The 19,953-nt window shown below is 41.7% G+C and overlaps 1 protein-coding gene across 1 annotated transcript; it reads right to left on the reverse strand.

Moving 5' to 3' along the window:
• Positions 1-1,347: 1,347 nt before the first annotated feature.
• tango2 (transport and golgi organization 2 homolog) lies at positions 1,348-19,782 on the reverse strand. The gene is made up of 10 exons (XM_083913109.1): positions 19,653-19,782; positions 18,998-19,047; positions 18,571-18,696; positions 13,088-13,176; positions 11,223-11,342; positions 10,915-11,032; positions 4,621-4,688; positions 4,266-4,416; positions 3,324-3,428; positions 1,348-2,101 (listed from the first exon to the last, which is right to left on the reverse strand). Exons 3-10 carry the CDS (start codon positions 18,624-18,626, stop codon positions 1,981-1,983), a joined length of 828 nt encoding a protein of 275 aa, XP_083769235.1. The 5' UTR covers positions 18,627-18,696; positions 18,998-19,047; positions 19,653-19,782; the 3' UTR covers positions 1,348-1,980.
• Between the last annotated feature and the right edge of the window lie 171 nt (positions 19,783-19,953).

Consider the following 19,953-nt stretch of genomic DNA (forward strand, 5'->3'; position numbering starts at 1 on the left):
CACTAAGATAAATAATGTTACTTCTGAAAATTAACATATTTAGCTCTAATTCAACACAAGAGCTGCAATTTATATTATTATCATAGGAAAAACGTTTTTTCTAATAAGACTAAGGAGAAAACCAGAAACCAAAAAAGCTAAATGAAATGAAGCCTTAATTAATTCTATTTTTTGCACCTTAATAATTTCCTACTGTATCACTGTCAAAATGCCATATGGCAAAAGGGCTTATTAGCTTTTTTGTAGAGAATAAACTCAGCTGTACACTGCCGGGACAGCCACGTAGCTGTCAGACACTTCCAAAAACTGTCAGTAGATCAAAGAACATTCATTCATCTTCAACCGTTTGTACCTATCGGGGTCGCTGGGGGGCTTGAGCCGATCCCAGCTGACATCGGGCGTGAGGCGGGGTCCACCCTGGACAGGACACCAGTGTATCACAGGGCACATAGAGACAAACAGAGACAGACAACCATTCACAACCACATTCACACCTACGGGCAATTTAGAGTCAACAATTAACCTAACACCTGCATGTCTTTGGACTGTGGGAGGAAGCCAGAGAACCTTGAGAGAACCCACGCAGACACGGGGAGAACATGCAAACTCCACACAGAAGGACCCCAGACTGGATTTGAACCAGGAACCCTCTCAGTACTAACCACCATACTTTGGTGTCACAAATCAAAGAACATGTGCAAAATAAAGGTTCAGGTAATATCAATGGTGGGTTCTTCTGCTTTTATGAGCGCCTAAAGGGTTGACGTTAACCTAGGGTTCCTGGTTAAGCATGCCCTCATTGAAATACCCCTCTACTCACACGATAGTGGAAATATACCTCTTCAAAGCTATTTTAGTCCAGTGGGTATTGAGGGCTACTACGAATTGATAACCGATATGATATTCGCGGGTTGTTTCACTGTTTCACTATATTACTCTGTGATATTTGGGTTCCTCACAGTATGTTTGTGTATTCATCTTCTCATCTCATCTTCGACCGCTTATCCAAGGTCGGGTCGCGGGGGCAGCAGCTTTAGCAGGGGACCCCAAACTTCCCTTTCCCGGGCCACATTAACCAGCTCTAACTGGGGATCCTGAGGCGTTCCCAGGCCAGTGTGGAGATATAATCTCTCCACCTGGTCCTGGGTCTTCCCTGAGGCCTCCTCCCAGCTGGACGTGCCTGGAACACCTCCCTAGAGAGGAGCCCAGGGGGCATCCTTACTAGATGATCCCGAACCACCTCAACTGGCTCCTTTCAACGCAAAGGAGCAGCGGCTTTATGTCAACAATCATTATAGTAAGCCAAGTGAGTGTTTGGATAATCTTTTTTTATTGTCAAGCAGCTGTAAAATGTGTTATTCTACCATGGAAGTAATCAGAGATCCGGTGCCTGAAACTATTTGCATTGACCTCTGAAATATCTGTTGCAACCACCACCGTTGACAGAATAATTTCCCATAGTGTAAAAAAACCCAAAGAAAATTGCAGTCTGGAAGTTGTGCATAAAGTGTATTTTCACTTCATATGACGTATAAAAAGGTAAAAATCTAACACCACCAAGAATAAATTAGATTGCATTAAAATAATCTTGTGCGTGATTGTATTGATTTGAAAGCAGGTTACCAACACTTTGTTATAGATTATAGACTTTTTGAACCCAACCCTGCTGTTTTTTGTGAAATGCAGATAAAATATCTCCCATAACAAAATTCTGAATGTTCTTTGGCAATCTTTCAAATTAGCACACATTTTCAAAAGATGCATTCAGCTTAAATCAAGAATAAGAAATGCATATCACTGATGTCGATGAGGCAGCTAGTGTTGACTAGCTAAAGAAAAAGTGCAGGTCCTTGCCCTGCACGAGTCCTCACGTGCACAGAGCTGCTATGGAAAAGTGCAGAGGAGGCAGAGGAGGGGGCGTAGCGGGTGGGAAGAAAGGTGATGCAGAAAGGCACAGAGTGGGTTTCCTCCGTCATGTCTTCACACCTGCAGTTTGAACTGGAAAGAACTGGTGCTCCATTTGGTTGGGTCACAGTTGGGCATGGTGCGCTCTGTGAAGGTCACATTACCCTCTGCGTCTATCAGGATAATTGTATTAGTCCTAAATAGGAAGGGACACGGGACACAAGCACAAAGAAATATTAGATTAACTGAAAATCAATAACAAGCAGGAGTAACAATGAGGACAGATGTGATAACTGGGGAAATGATTTGTGAGCCTGAAAAGTTGTCCGGAAGGAAAATGTGTACAATGTGTTGAATGAAACATTATATGAATACTACTTATCTACTTCTCTATGCCTGAAATCAGGAGAACATTAAGCCCTGAGATCATTTAAAAGGTCCCAGACTGTAGAAAGTGATACTTTCATGTATTTGTTTAGTATAAAGCAGGTGTCTGAGAGTGCTATATCTGTGCAAGTATCTAAACGCTCAATCCACAGAGAAATGCAAAAAGCCCGTTTTCAGAAACTGGCGTTGTGGTCATTCCCCAGCTACCATGGCGTAACTGAGACGCCATGCAGCGTTGCCAATTCTTTTCTAGTGAAAGTAGCTAGCACTAGCTCCAAAAGTCACTAACAGTTGCCGGTTGATGTTATACGCTCAGATGCATATTGGTGACGTCAACACACATAATATTCCTAAAGCTAAGTGGTTGTGTTTTGCATGCGCACTGCACAAGATGAGAGGAAGAAATACCTCCGGTGCTGTTGGCAGCAGGCATGAGAATGAATAACAATATGATATTTCTTGCTTTTACTGGTCTGAATAAGTCGCTACATTTGTCGCTAGCTGCATTTTAGAAATAAAATTGCGGAGTATACCTCATAATAATAACTTATCAACTGGTATTGCTGACAGTGGGTAACCTGGCAATGGTTTTCTGTGACTTGTAACTGGAATGTGGTCAACTCGGGTGTGACCATACACTGTATAGAAAGACGTCATTACGTATAACTTTACGCCGAGGTAAATGGAATACATGGTGAATTATGGTCCAGCTTAAAAAATACTGCAATTCCCCTTTAAGGCAGTTGCAGACAGTTCCTTGCTATAGGACACTCTGATGGCTCTGGCAAAGATTGACCCTCTGACCCTTTTGGCTACAGGACAGTTTCTGTATCCACTAGTCCACCACAGTGTGCTCACAGTACAGAGCATCCCCTTTTGTTTCCCAGCTGTGGAGAAGTGATTATGCCGGGGATTTTTGTGCACCAAACGTTAGGTGCTCTCTATGATCCAGCAGGCCAGCACAGCCCTGTCAGTCACCTCAGGAGCAGACAAACAGGGAGAGGGATTTGGCAAAGGTGGAAGACACTGACCTTGTGCCATAATGAGGGGTGCGAACGCACACTGCCGACAGAGCCTGGATCATGGACATGGTGTAACCATCACCCTGGCTCTCCTGAGCTGGATCAGGTGTGTTCCTGTTAAACAGAACCACGATACATCTGTTTGAGAAGCTTTAGAGTCATGAGTTAGTAGAGATCAATCTCTGTCATATTCCCTATGCAGTATATTTGGGACAATCCATAACACCTGCACACGGTCCCACAACCTTCTTTGTCCTTGTCCTCGATTTCAGTATCAAGCACAAATGAAAGTTTCTCTTACAGCAACTGACAGCTCACTGAATTCTGTTCCTAAAAATGTCTCCGGCAAAAAATAGGTCATGCAGTAGAGTCTTGATGTCTTTTATAGATAAACAGCTACCATACAAGCTTCTCCAGAAAGTTTGAAGAGAGTCTGCTCACTGGATGCTCTTAATTAGTGTTCACGCCAAATCTAATATGTTCTTATCTCTTTTGACAAAAGCACAATTTGATATTTGAAACTGTTGCAGCTCTGTGCTTTCCGTTGCTCAATAGTAATCCATTCCTACACCCCGGGTCTGAGTTATGCAGGGTTGATCGGTTATAAAAATGAATATGTGTAAAAATCAAAATCAAAATCAAAATCACCACCAATCAGATAGATTTGAATGCACCAGAGTCCTGGCTGGTTGCCTGAAAACCTCAGGGTGAGAATAAGATAAAACAACAACTTTTATACGATAGCTTCATATTTACATGAAAGCTACATCAATAATCCAAAATGTACTAGAGACCGTACATGCAAGTAACCTCAATAGTCAACATTCATGACACCATCAATGGCAATTTATTCATATTTAATTTGCAAATTCCTATTATATGATTATTCACAAACTAAAATGAATGGGATGTGTTCTTAAAGAGTGTTTAAGTGGGTGTTCACCAACTCACAATTCCTCATTATTGAGGACATTGAGCAGCTCTTGCACCAGTCCATCACAGCTTAGGGACTGGTCGCTGACAGCGCTGGTGAAGTGACGTTTGCCTTGCAGCAGTTTCCTCCATGGAGTATCCAGCGTTGAATTACTCAAGCCATAGATTCCTGTTGAGGGGCATATGAAGAACACAGACAAATACACTCGTAAGCTCTGTCGCCGGCCTTGTGTGACACGTCCTCTAATAAACAGACAATGTGAGAGCAATATCAAATGGAAATGTCAGTCTTACATTACCAGGCCATAGGCCAAGAGGAAAGGTATGACGTGAAAGGATTGGTTTCTACAGCAACCATAGTAAAAACACAGACCTGGTTTTAGATGGATGGGTTCGGGGCTGCCTCTGTTTCCATAGTAACACACAGTGTCTTGTTTGGCTCTACGTGGGACACAGTGAGATGGAAAATTACAGATTTCATTTAGTGATGATTAAATGTGTTCATTTCTAATTATGAAGGCTTCACAATGCTTCGAACACAGCCAAGGTGATGTTTGAAGAAGCGCTCCTGAGGGAGAAGGAGTGATCAGGGTGAAAGAGAAGACCCACAATGCACCATACAGTATTCTTTAATGATTGGTTTTCTTTGTGGTCCCGGAGAATAGGAACTTAAAAGTCTGTTTCATTTGTAAAGGCAATTTAAATTGCAAAATACCAAAGTTAATTGCAGCATTTTAATTTATCCTAACGGAACAACCGGGTAAAAATGGACGCTTCAAAATACAAATGAGTGCTGCAGAGAAATTTGTCCACCACAAAACCATTTAGCGACAGTGTTAGATCTCCACACAAAGTCCTCAGTTAGAGAGAATTTATTCAGTCTGAAAAATCCATCTGACATCAAGGGCATCAGTGACAGCTTTGGTACAGGAGAGTGAATAATAAATTATGACCATATCCTTTGAACCGGTAGGGAAATTATTTTTTTAATGTCAACTTTCTGACAGCCGTACCAGTGGCATCAGTCCATCTGAAATGTGGCGCAACACCGCTTCAACATCTAACTTGGTAAGTTTCCCAGTCACGAGCTGGCAAGACAGGAACAGAATACTCTGCTGGGCTCGGAGCGCTACCACTAACTTTATTAGGTAGTTTTAAAAGCCAAAATACTTATCAGCCTTTGCTCTGTTTCATATTTCACCAAGAAAAAAACATCATACAACTCATTACCAATGACTTATCTGTTGCTGACACAATTAGTCAATTCATTGATCAAGAGAAAATGAACCCACGACTACTTTAATAATCAATACATGATCATCTTCCTCGATCTCACAGCAGCTACTTGAGATGCATTTAGAGTTATTACACACAAACACACGCACGCACACACACATGGATTTTAGTGTATTATTATCTAATGCTTCTTGTTTTCCTCAGTCAAATGGAAATGGACTAGTGCGGATCATTATCCATTAGCTCAGCCCAACTACAGAGACAGGATGATGTAAGAGATGATGTGACATGACAATAAACATGCTTGCATTTAGCATGTAGGTGGTGGACTAATTAATCTCACTACCAAAGACAGAGAAAAACATGACACAATCTGACATGGGCAAAGCTCACACACACACACACACATTCTCGCACATCTATCTTTGTGAGGACGTGGATTGAAATAATGCATTACCTAGCCCCTTACACAAACCTTAACCATCACAACTAGACGTCTAAATCGAACCCTACCATAACCTAAACATAATACAAACCTTAAAACCAAGTCTTAGAAAAAGTGAGACACGCGCGCACACACACACGCACGCACACACACGCACACGCACACGCACACGCACACAGTGATAAACTTGCTCGTGTACAAACAGTTGCTTGGCGTCTGAATGCCTTGGAGCAGATGTTTTCTAAAGGCAGGGCAATGTGCTGAGAGGCTGACATTACACAAACTCTCTGACAACAACAAAAGACCTTAATATTGTTTCCAACTTGTACCCAAACCCAGTTGAACAGTCTGAATAAACAATAGCTTTTCCTGTGCTCCTGTGGTTAAAATGAACACAGCAGCACTGACCAATGTTGACTCGGGTGATTGCGGTTACCCCTCATACATGGATGTACACAGTAGCTGCTCAGTGGGACCCAGATGGCTCTGTAAGCTGAAGAGAAAACTGCATAATTTATAAAGCCTTTAACCTGTTGTTACCTCTGCCGCGGGCGAACAATGTCTGACATACTAGTTGAGCTTGTTGGTACTCATTCAACAATACCTCAAAGGCCTGGTGTTTATGTATACACTTTGCCTGTGATATGCATGCGATTGACTGTGATGATAGCAGATGGAGGACTTGCGGAGAGATAGCTCTATTTCTCTTATTTGAAGCCGGCAAGAATATCGAAAGTCCCATCAGGTGCACTGTGGGTTGATTTGAGCTGAGATGAGAGAACAGCAGGAGGTCAAGGCCACTGGGCAAAGAGAGAATGAGGAGGGAAGAGTGGAACAGGCTTTTTCATCTCAGGAGGAGAGGTAATCAGTATGCTGACTGGAAAGCGATCTAATGAAGAGGCCTTTATACTGAGGCTGCAGAGCAGTTCCCCCATCGCCAGCTGTGGTGTAGTTGCCTGGAGATGGTTGGATGAGCTCCTGGGTAACAACAGCATGTACTCTCATATCCAACCACACACATGCAGACACTAAAGTTTCTCTCACTGCTCTGATTTGATCTTGGGCCATTCTTCTTGTGGTCTCTTCCACAATTTGGTAACTGGAGTGGGTTTCTTAGATATTACTTTGTTGCTAAGGATTTTCCAGAGATTCTCTATGGGGTTATAATTCCTAGCATTTTTTAATCCTATAGCCCTAAGAAAACATTGTTTAAATTTTCTATTCTGACAGAAGAGATACTGTTCTCTAATTCTGCTCACTGCTTTTTTCACAAAATAAGGGTTTTTGTTGAAGCGCCTTGGTTATTTAAAATAACATGCCAGTATAGCAGTGGTATAGCCACAGTGGATATTCTATCAAATTCTGAACAATAAAAAATAACAGTATTTCAGAGTAAATTAAGTATTAGTATTAGGGAAGGCCCAGTATGATGTGCTAGGAAATGCACTGAGGCCAACGACCAAATCATGTGCATATACAACTCAACCCAACATGGTTACAGCGTTTTAATCAAGGCACTATTGGTTAAACAAGCACCACACTGGGTTGTACATTAAGTGTTCACCCTTTCTTGATGAGTGATCCCACACACAAGACAGACAATGCTTAAAAATGGTGGGCACATGGTGTCCCTTCACAGCCACCTCCTCATAAATCACGTCTCTGGTTACAGATGGATGAGAAGTCCTCTAATTGTAATATAGTGCTACTCTCCATCTTCCAGATGTAGTTATTGATTCGGAAAGACTAGACACCTTATTTCCTGTGAGCTGCTGGGCGCACACACTACAGTGGAAAACAAATAGGCGGGTAATGATGTTGTTTATTAAAACGGTGTAGCTTGCTTTCTGTCACCGTGTGTCATCTCTATCTGCAGTGAACACGGCTTCAGACGAGTATTTGAGGAGAGAAACATACACATTACTTTAACAGTGACTCTGTTGAGTGATTTCAGCCCCAGGTGACGGCCCAGACAAAGCAGAAGGCATTATCACATAGACAGATGATGGTGTCTCATGGGTGTGCGTGTGTGCGTGTGTGTGTGTTTGTGTGGGGGGGGGGACCTTCTTCTTTCATTTAAGACGAACTAGTGCAGTGTCTATTGGGAGGGTGCCCATTGCTTGGCCCCCAAAAGTGCTGCTTGCAATGTCGATTAAATGAAAGATCCTGGACAATCATACATACATGAACAGAAATTCAACACGTCTACCAACTGCAATTTCACAAAGTGTTAAGGAAATATGACATGTTTCGGAATATAAGCCCTTCCCACAGCATTTGAGCAAACTATGAGGGTCATCTAGAGCAACACTGTTTGGTAAAGCAAAAATCAGAGAAAGTAACATCTTCTGGCTTAGATGGTTAGATTAGATGTCACTGGGGCAATGCAGATGCAACCACAGCTTGTGATCGTAACAAGGACATGCGCATATCTTGATGGCTTTAGTCTATCAAAGAAACAACAACCAAGCTATATACCAGATGTTTAGTCCTATGTGAAAAGAGAAAGAAAGGGGTTTTCGGAGAAGAAAGAATACTGACATTCCTGGGCTATGGCTGCAAATAGCCTATTCTGTGCTGCTATTAAACACCTGGGATCAGGGAAGACTAAAGTTTGTCATTTGAAAACGTGCTTCTTGTTTCTTTGGAACCCAAGAAGATGACGTCAAGTCATTTGTCCATTCACTAAGCCTGTCCTGGCTAACTAGCTTAATGTTACAATCTACAGTAGTATTATAACCCAGTGTTACTTGCAAGGCCAAGGAGATAAGATTCAATTCAATTCAATTCAAAAAACTTTTTCAATTCAGGGCACACAGAGCAGCAAATAACGACAGTGCAACTATACAAAAACATTTTAACCTAACAACAAGAATTAAGTGTAAGAGAAGAATAAGTGTCAGGATGTTAGTGTGTTAGTACAGGTTAGAATAAGTGTCAGGATGTTAGTGTGTTAGTACAGGTTAGATACAGAGAACATCGTCGGCGTGAGATGTAGAAAGACATGCGTGTATCAGATGTAAGAAGACATGTGAACGGGTGTATATGATGTAAACAATGTAAACATGCAGTAGACAGGTATGAACAGTAGTGCAGAAAAGATATAAGTGGACAATGATTGGATTCAGATGAGGTCAGACATGATACTTGTGTGTAATGAGCAGACGTAAACAGAACTATAGTGCAGTAATACTACAATATTTTGTGTGAGGTTAAAGGTTATGTTACCAAAAAAAGGTCCATTCTCAGTGGTATATGTAGGACTTCCCCATTGTGTGGAAGCTGGTAGTGGGTGATACTAAATAAGAGTGTAGATCAGTGTTAGTGGTTCTATCCTGCTCTAATGCAAGTAAACCGTATGTGTGCCAAAAACACAAGTTAGTCCTCAACCTAAAAACTTGTCTCCTTGTCTGTCCTGCTTGTCAATGTATGTACAATAAGCAGTTAACAGTCGATCTAACATTTTTTTCCACATCATGCCAGAAAATCTAGCTCTGCACTGCAAAACAAGAACAATGCTTATTCTTTATACCAGTTCACCTAGTTCTCCTCTCCCTGTCTGTCGCTCACATAACTTGACCTTGTCCCGCCTCTCTTCCTCTCTGAGCGAAACCATTACCAGCCCCCTCTCTACCCGCTCACACACACACAAGTCCCTCATGCAGTAGACAGACACAAGCAAGAACAGTTGAAGAGTAGTTAGTTAGTAAAATAAATGAGAAATTATGTCTCGACGAATCTCTACCACCATTTACAACAGCGCCATAGAGTGCAGTACGAGGTGTGTGTCAAACTCCTCGTACTGATATATATTGAGTATCGCCATTCAGCTAAAAAGTTCTGGTCCATATCGCCCAGCCCTAGCTACAGCTAACATTATCTGTGGGTAACAACGGTAATTTCAGTTGGTAAAGTCGCCGGCTAGAAACCCATTGTTTTAATAAACTGCATCATATCCATCATATTGGAGGTAGGCAGCAATGATTCTCTGAGGTCATAGTTTTCAAAAATGATATCATGGTCCTACATCAGCAATACAGCAGAAAACAAATGTATCTCTTAAACCTAAAAGCAATGTGAGGAAGGGCTCTACAAGCGTAATAAAATTTGTCCTGAGAGGAGATCCTCCTTGAGGCCATGTTATCAGGATACAGGGGTCATAACTCCAAACTCCACTGTGTGGAAAGCCTGATTTGTTTTCTCCCCCGCCAGGGATACAGTATGGTGGGAGTGTGTGTTGGAGCTGAACCTGGCAGAAACTGAGACCTGTTTCCATGCCAATTGCCCACAGGGGCCTCTACCATGACAACTATCTTGGTGTGCAACGATCCCACTTTGATTTTGATTCCTTTACCAGTTCACCAAATTCAATAGTGGGGCTGGTGGAGCAGACAAGGGGAACAAAAAGAAAGAAAAAGCCCTCATTATCTTTAATGCTGTAGACTTTCTTGGTCTGAAACCCTGAAATATGAACAGGTGTTCCTTTTGAATTTTAATGCAGGTTCTTTCACAGCTCAGCAGCTGAGATTTCCATTCACTTCTGCCTGCTTGGCACTCCAGAGATGAAGACGCTGCCTTTGCGGTTTCATTCCAAGGTAAGGGCAAAACTCAGAGGAACAGAGTTACAGCCATAGACTGTATAAAAGGTTACAGCCCATTGTGAAAGAGTTTCGAAAATATCTCAGAGTAAGAATCCTTTAGTGCACAAGAATTTGCCAATATCCCTTCATGACACCCACAAAGTGAAGAAAAAAGAACTGTTCTTAACACAGACAGCCTTAGGTGGCAATTTTACCTATTCAGCCTAACTGTGGAATAAATTTCATCTTGTAAAATTTCAGCACTTTGTGAGTATGGCTGCTAAATGGAAGTCAACTGGGTCTTTTTTGCAAACAAACCTCAGTGTAAAAATTCTTATGATGTTAACACACCTTTGACTCAGCTTTATTAGTTGATGGACCATACACTCAGATGGATTTCACTCACTTGAACTCGGCTGTGATGAGGTTAAAGCCGTTGTACAGGTGGCTTTCTGCCGACACCTTCTTTAGGTAAGAGTAGCTGTCCACATCCTTGTCCGTAAGGTAGTTAGACACGAGAAATCCTACAGAACAGCAAAAGTACGGCACAAATTATATTGCAAGACCCTTTCAAAATGCAGCCAGAAGTTGCACTTTAAATGATGGATAAAGTTAAATAAACAGTACCAATGTGTAAAAGAAATAGCATGAGTAGACTACTAGGAACAGTTAAGTTACCAATCTGAAGCGTAAGTAACATGCAGGATATTTCACCTCTTCCTTGTGCATCAGGGTTGGGACGTCCTTCCATGTAGTTGGTGATTGCAGCCAGCTTGCCCCGCTTGCTGATCCCCAGCCATGATCCTCCTTCTTTACCACATTCTAGGTCCAGGCCTGGTTAACATCAAAGTAGTAGAATGTTTATATCACACTTCATCTGGACGTAAAATATAATGTACCTTGCAAATAGCCATTTATTAAGCCATTAAAACAGCTGTAAATGACTCTTGGAATAAAAAAACATCACAATGTGTCAAATGAAAAAGAGCCTTACTTAGTTGTTTGGAATTAACAGCACTTCTTCCTCCATACCGTTGGACTATTCCCACAACATTCAGTACCCTGTTGGTATCCGTTTAGTAAAGTCATTTCCCATGTTTCTGCAGATTTTTTCCCAATGGTTTAAGAACCAGAAGTCTCCCTTAAGAGGTACAATGGGTAAGAAATGTCCTGACACTGGCATCATTTTTATGATGTTTCCTAGAAAGAACTACGTCATTTGGAACCAAACACGGGGAAATCAGCTTCTAATTGGTGAACGATTAGTAATGGCTAGCGTTTTTAGTTATAACACTACAGGGCAGCTGAACATGCAAACATGTGAGTCAACAGGTAAGCGTACAAGTCAACAATGAAAAATAAAGTTTCCAATAATAAACAAAAATGAATTAACTATTTATGTTGGTTTAAATTGAGCTTTGCTTTCAAGGAAATTGCTATTTCTGTACAAAAAATGTCCCAAATTACATAGTTCTTTGCAGTAAACGTCCTGCATATTTGTTAGCAAATAGACCTTAACCTCATAGGTCATCTCTTTCTCCATTTGCAACTCTGAAGCACAACTGCATCTTTTGAAAATGGGGAATGTCCTTGTCCCTCAAATGAAGGCGCCTGGCAAAGGCTGCAAGAACATCTACTGACCTTGAACTAGTCTGCATTAAGATACACCTGATGAAATGCTCCATTGACTCTCATTGACGTACAAAAATAAATAATAATCACAAAATCTGTTGCTATGTCTTTTGATCGGACTACCTTCAAATATAGCTTTGGCATCCATCAATGAAAACTGTTGTTTTCTTTCCACATTCCTCTTCTTTACATGACAGGGAAATGGTGGCGTGCATGTCTATTGCACTTCCTGGGGCGATCAATAAAGACAGGTCCACTTACACTCACACTGACCAAGAGAGCCAATAGGTCTCACTCCATTGGGAGTGGATGGAAAGCTAAGAATCCCACTGGGAGCTATAGCTTACTTCCTTTCCTTTCTCGTCATGCTATGTCTGCTTCAGGGCCCTGCCTCCACGCCCCCACAGCCCTTCAGATAAGGCAGGGCCATTTATTCCTGTCACATCACATAAAAGCAGCCATCAATTAAGGGCCCACTTCTGGAGTCCTGACCCCTCTATTACAGAGGGGAGAAGGAGACTGATGAACAACGAGGCTATCTCGGTGTTTCCTCCTTCAGCAGAAAAAAAGGATGATTGATTTCCACTGCTTGGCTATAATGTGTATTGGACATCAGTCAATTAAATATAGTTTACTGCAGGAGGGGATATCCTGTGACAGAATGCAGGAGAGATGGATTCTGGTGCAGGAGACAGATCTTTCCTTGAATATTGAAAGCCTTTTAGCCTTGAATAACACTGTTGTCAAAAAGTTGCAATACAGCCTTAGGGACTTATGTGGTTAAAAAAAAGTCACATAGAGACAAAGCCTGCACTTCAAAACACAAACTAATCCAACTTGTTTTATGTTTACATACTATTTCCTGTTAAAAGGACAACGACAAGCAAATACAATGTGTGTTTTCGAGGTAGTGAAAAGGTAAGAGGTGAGCTGGACTCAAGACTTACCGCTGAGGATCTCACTGTTGGTTCCCCAGAAGTCAGCAGCCTTGGATGGCCTGTTGTAGACCTCATCTCTGTTTGCAGCCAAAATTAGCCTGAGGGAAGGGAGTGAGGTAGTTTTTGTTCATTCAGTAAGTCTTGTTTATGAAGACTTACTGAAGCATTACAAAAGATTGTTGTTTTTTTTTATAGTAGGACGTAGTGTTACTCTCTCACTGGCTTCATAAATGCCTCGCATGTGTCCAGGTGTCTTGTAGTTCAGTAATTTTACAAAGTTACTCTGCAGGATGCAGAGGATAGAAAAGGTCAAGGTTACACAAAGGTAGAGGTACTTTGATGATGGCCAAAGATGAGAGGATCAAATTGAGGCTTACAGCAAAATGAGAAGCCAATATAAAAGATGACTGACCTTTATAGTCAGGAAGTAAAACAGAACTTGTGATCCAAGTACACCAGTTTCTGTGAACTAGATGGGACAGTGTAATACAGCAGTCTGGGGCAATTGCTTTTAATTTCCTTTCCAGTGCATTTGGTTTTAAAATGTGTCTTGGGCGATCTGGTCATAAGTGGACCGCTAAACCTAGAAACATTGTAACTGTTAAAACTCAGACAACTTGTTGAGGTGTTCTGGGACATTTCTTTTGTAGTGCAAACACTAATAGTACTGAGGAGTTTGCGACAAGGACGTAACAGAGCGATACCGCCAGCGGTACCACAACCGCTGCGCTAATGTGATTGGCGAGAGTGTGGATGTAATAACCGTGCGTGTGACCCTTTGACCTTCTAGCAAAAGTGTTCAGCTGGAGAAGCATGCTAGACAGAGTTGTGAATATATTTTTATATTTAAGATGTTTCTCTAACATCCAATTCTTTTTTTTAAGCTGGTGAATCGGTCATTCAACTCATGCAATGTAAGCAAACTTCGTATGAAACCCAAAGAACTTCATTCCAAATTGTAGTGGAGAGAAATTCGTAGAAGATAATGTACAAAGCACCGGCCATTACTTTTTTTAGGGCGCACTCACACCGTGCCCAAACAGGTTCCACGGGTAAAGTCTAGTTCGATTGACCAGTGTGAGTGCAACAGTATCGCGCCTGTTCGCGGCACGCTTGCCATCCACGGCTCGTTTGGGAGACATTCAAAAACAGTCGGACAAGACGCACAAAAACTCTGAGGTCTATGGAAAGATTTGTAAATAAAGCGACGCATCGCGATGACGTCAATCATTGCGTGTGACGTGTTATGGCGAGATGACGTTTAGGCAGCAAGAAGCATTTGTGCGAGGCCCAGGCAGTGTGAGTACAATGGGGCCTGGCCACACGGGGGGAGATGGAGGGGGGACAATTACCCTAAAGCACGGGGCACGGTACGGACGGACGGTGTTAGTGCGCCCTTAAACGCCTTTAAGCAGGTCACTACTGTCAAATGTGGAACTGTAACGTCACGTAGTGGCTACATATCCTCACTCAGCTTGAGTCACCCACTGCTTACATAGCAACACAACCCCTCATCCAGCTCATCTCACCCATTCAGCTGTTCGGACATGCAGGACACACAGAATTGTTCCTGTGCGTCCTGTGTACGCCTTTGCTCAGAGGAAAAGATGACCTCTCACTACTGCACCATGTGACTTTTCTAAGCATGAATTAGCCTTTCAGGAACACCGCAGAAAAAGGTCATGCTGTGGTTTGGTATCAAAAACTTTTGACATTTGGAGATTGGATTCAGATTTTGCATTATGAATCGATGAATTGGATGGCGAGCACTTCTGTTCTGGAAACTGCTCAGAAGCCCCCTTATAGTCAATACATGCAATGAATGTCCTATATCAAAATATATAGAAAATACAATATAAAATATAGAAAATAAAATATAGCAAAGGTGGCCGTGCCTTTGAAGCGGTGACTCCAACTCGGTTGAACACACTTCCTATTGTTTTATGTTCTGTGGCCTCTGTTGATTTTAAAAAGCAGCACTTGTAATTTGTATTTTTAAGTCTTTTAAATTTTTATTTCCAGTGGTATTTATTGTTACTTGCTTATTTTACTGTTTTGAGTCTTATTTTAACAATTTTATCATGTGAAGCACTTTGTGACTCTCTGTAAGAGGTGCTACAGCATATCAAATAAATGTATTATTATTATTATTATTATTATTATACTGTCTCTCTTTCGTGGTTTTAAAGTTTCATGAGGCTGTGATTAGGTCACAACAGCTCATTTTATACAGTGAGCTCAAGTTTCAAAGTCTTCATTGTAGTAAAAAGACTTTCACTACAATGAAATACCTACTATGGGGACTAACATCCTCATTGTGAATACAATGTACATATACAAATAAGAGTCTCATGTACCAAATGTATGCAATTCTAACACTGTTTAGGGTATGATATTTATTGAGCTCTATAGACGCTGTATGTTCTTTCTGAACTTGGCAGTGGTCCCCTATTAATCTTGGGTGGGTGCTTGGATCCTGTTAAGAGCAAACTCACCTAATAGGGATCGACCTCTATGCATCTAGGGCTAATGATAGCCTGTTCCCATGGCACTCTGTGAGCCACCACTGCTCCACGGCTAACATTAATGATGCTACACCAGAGAGAGCATCTGCTATCTGATCCTGGGGGTGGGGGGGTGGGGGGGGATATGCCAGCTGCATTATGTAGGAGGGATGGTGTGAAGCAGAAAGGTATCAAAGCTTTTCATGAATACTGAACTCTGATTCTTTGTCTGTTCAGTAAAAACAGTGGTTTGTGGACTTGGCAGCAGCCACTTTAAGGTTGCTGTGGAAAGATGCGTTCAAGAATATTCACATTTCCCGCTGGATCATCCCAGAGTTGGACCTGACTCTGAGTTTTGTCGGTCGAATCGGATTTGTCAGTTCAATATAAATACTACTATTTTGTTCCTTTCATTCTTTCTCTCATATTTGATATCAAGAAAAGCTTTATTGATCTGATAGATTTTTAAACAGGGTTCGGCGTAACGTTCAAACCAAGTTAGCCGACCTGGCTAAGGCAGGCTAATAACATTTTTTGCCAACACTAAATACCAAACAAAAGCCAGATACTATATTATAATTAAGTGCTGAGAGCGTTGAATCCCCTTCAGAAGGCAGAAGATAAAGTTATCTCTGAGCCTGACTGGGAAAAGCCTTGCTTCATCTGGGCAGCTGCCTCCTTCTCACTCAGACTCACCCTGGGTCCAGGTAACCAGCTGCCTTTACCCGTCACAGACATCTTCACTAGGCGGATGGGACGATTTGATGTCGTGGACCGAATTATCTCAGGACACATAGAGACGAACAGAGACAGACAACCATTCACACCTACGGGCAATTTAGAGTCCTCAATTAACCTAACACGGACATGTCTTTGGACTGTGGGAGGAAACCGGAGAACCCGGAGAAAACCCACGCAGACACAGGGAGAACATGCAAACTCCACAAAGAAGGGCCCCAGCCCCCAGGCTGTATCACTGTGCATCAGTATTCCCGCAGGAAGATGTGTCGGTTCTAAAAATAGATTTGGAAAGTACTCGATTGGCCCCCGAGCAATTGACGTGATCCCTCAATCTTGGAATTAACTATTTGTGCCCTAGTCAGGACCAAAGTAGTGGACGGACCAACCAACATGCCGACATCCTTACAGGCTGCCATGATATCGTGTATAATGAGCGTATTAATACTCCCAAAAGGATCAACCTTTCTGGCTTTGTTCACTCACTGAACTTTCCTGTTAAACCAGCATGGGGTCAAAATGTAAACCTGTACGTGAAAATTCAGTTGGTAGATTGCCATCAGGGACATCATATCTTTCATTCATCTTTTGGGTGTGGTGAACAAACATCCTCTATGGAGTGTCAGTGAAGCTGCTGGTATTTAAATGACATTGAAAAGCCTATAGGAAGTTCAATAATCACAGGTCAAAATCATATAACTATGCTAGTTGGTTGATTGCAGCCCTGGTTTAATTCTGAGCAGCTGAAATTAAAAAAAAAAAGCAGGCTTCGAGCTCGAACATACAGAATTCTCAGCGTGTATGTAATGATGAGTAATTTGTGCTGAACATGGGCCCAACCGTGCCGTGAGTGTATTAATGTTACTTTAATGTTGCCTACAACCCAATTTAGTCAAAGTGCGCTTAACAATCCTTTTTTTTTACACATCACTGCAGCAAAAGAAAACCACTTCTGCAACTAGTAATCTATATCCAGCACTGATGTAACCACATTTGGGAACAGGATGTTTCACCTTTCCCCGGGTTCAGTGTCAGTACTCACACCACACCTCTGCTGGGATCTCCTTAGGCGGTTTCAGACTCCCAGAGGGAAGGACAGAGATGGACCATGGCCAGGTAGAGAGGTCACCCTCAAGCTCAGGGGGATTACAATGCGCTGGACTCGACATCACCACGTAACTCACATTGACTCGACATTGTGCACTGGTCTGTGCTGCCCACTGAAATAAGTTAGCATTTACTGCTGGATAGGGCACATGGAGGTTGAGCTAATTCGTTCAGTGCTTTAAAATTATATATTGGAGCAAAAAAGGTGAGGTATTTTCAATAGTAAGTACATTATGTGCTCAATATAGAGGATTATTCATGTCATCTCATAAAAATCTTGGGCCCTGGCAAAGATTAACACCTCCAAAACCCTATGACATTTTTATAAATAAAACAACAGGAAAGAAAACTTCCTTCCCTTAACTTCTTTGTCGCTATACCGCTGTTCGTAAGTTTGCATTCCTCAAAGCTCCAAGTGACACACTATACAAACTGGAACAAGATGAAATACGGAAAACTGCAGCGTTGTCAGAGTATGACAGCAGTATTGTCAAGACTTGACACCTGAAAAGTACACCTTGTATTTCTTTTGAGAAAATGCATCCATATATTCTGTGGATGCATGTTTCAACACTTCACTGCAGCTATATGATGCAAACAGCATGAAATATTCAAATCCAGCATTTGTTTGTTCTTTTAAAGTGTCATCAAAAAGAAACAGAATGCATCATTTTCATACATGTTTCTCAAAATTATGAAACATATTCTTACACCATCGTTCATCAGGATGGACCAACAGTGGGTACTTCAGGATTTTAAATGTTTACTTAAAGATGCTGCAATGCCAAGTTCAAAAGCACATAGGTGCAGTTAGCATTTATTTAAAGACAACATTCTTTGACTGCTTTTGCAGAACGCCCTTTACAGTTAGACATTGTCTGCCATATGTTTGTAGGCAGCTCTGTTGTTTGTTTAAGAACTTCTTATAAGGATCTGGGAGTGTTTGTTAGTGGTACTTACACAATGGCTCTAAGAGCAATTATGATACATTTTGTGCACATTATAAATGTCATGATCTATGTTGCACCATCATATTTTCCTTGGAAGTCCTTTTTCTACTTGGTAACCAAGTTAGTCATCTGGTAAACTTACCTTGTACTTAGCATTAAGTATGAAAGTTTATTCAAAGGGTTAATTCCTCACCTGTAGGCATTTTTGGATGCAGGCCGGGGGTCAAACTTCAAGAAAATTATACACATGGATGTATTGGGGGGGGATTGATGGCAATGTTTCACTCAATCCACATCTGCCTTCAAATCTTAGTCATATCTGACAAAGAGAAAAAAGAAAGAAAGTAGTAAGCGTGGGTTTATGTTGGTGTGTGAGAGCATGGATGTGCGTGGTGGTTGTAGGAATGAGACACCTGTTGTGAAACAGGTGTTGGAGGATCCGGTATGGGAGTATTCAAATATTGCAATAACATACCGATTGCGATGACAGCAGCTAAATGGTTTCTTAACCATGTGTTCACAGAGAAAGTATCCGGAAGATAAAGACCTGGGGATCATCCATATCTGTATCATGCACTGATCACTATACGCATATTTGATTAAATGAGTATTTTACTTACACAGAGTACTTGGCTGTAGGAGAAACACCCAGAGTGCATGCTGTGTCCTCCTGTGAACATGACCCGTTAGCAGAATAGCAAGTGTTAGGCAAAGCATCACAAAGGTTTATTATCTGTATCACTCTTTTGACTGTAATGAGTGCAAAGGTAGCAATTAGGTAACATAAACTCAAGGGCTCATCCATGACTCACATGTCATTTAACGATGTGCTAGTTGAGGTACTACTATAATCATCTGATCTGTCATCGAGCCGCATGTAAACCACATTACTTAGACAACAGCCAAACGTTAATTGCATGCTAACTAATAGTAGTGCGTTAATTAGGTGAGTTACATTATGTGGTAAGCTATTAATAGCTGTCCTACCTCAAGATGAGCTAGCTAAACAGCACAACCATTATCTGTTATGTATGTGTGTGTGTGTGTGTGTGTGTGTGTGTGTGTGTGTGTGTGTGTGTGTGTGTGTGTGTGTATGTGTGTGTGTGTGTGTGTGTGGTAACAAACAAGTGTTAACAGTGTTTAAGTAAGGGCTAACATAACCAGCAAACTAGTTTCAGCACAACTTGGCACCTTAACCTATAAGCAATAACAAGCTAACGTTAGCATTATCGTAGTAAATGACGTGAATATGACAAACTGTAGCTAACTACCAACCTTAGTGATGCCGGACACATGCGAGAAACAACTACGATGAGGAGCTAATTGTTTAACCGCTGTTTTCCACAGTTTGCTGTTTGATAGAGTCGGCTAGTTGTTGTCACTGCCCCCTTCACACTCGCTGTTGTCAACTAAAAGGAGACGTTCACATTGGGGGACCTCGATTTGGGTCTCCGGTCGTCTCAGAAGCCTCCACAGCGGGCACGGGTGCTCATCCTACGTCGGTTGTTCCTAACCCCGCCCACCGCAGGCACTCCACGTGATTAAAACGAGCGCACCACAAACCAGGCTCTGAAGT

The sequence above is a fragment of the Echiichthys vipera genome, assembly GCF_963691815.1.
Source record: "Echiichthys vipera genome assembly, chromosome: 4".
NCBI lineage: Eukaryota > Metazoa > Chordata > Actinopteri > Perciformes > Trachinidae > Echiichthys > Echiichthys vipera.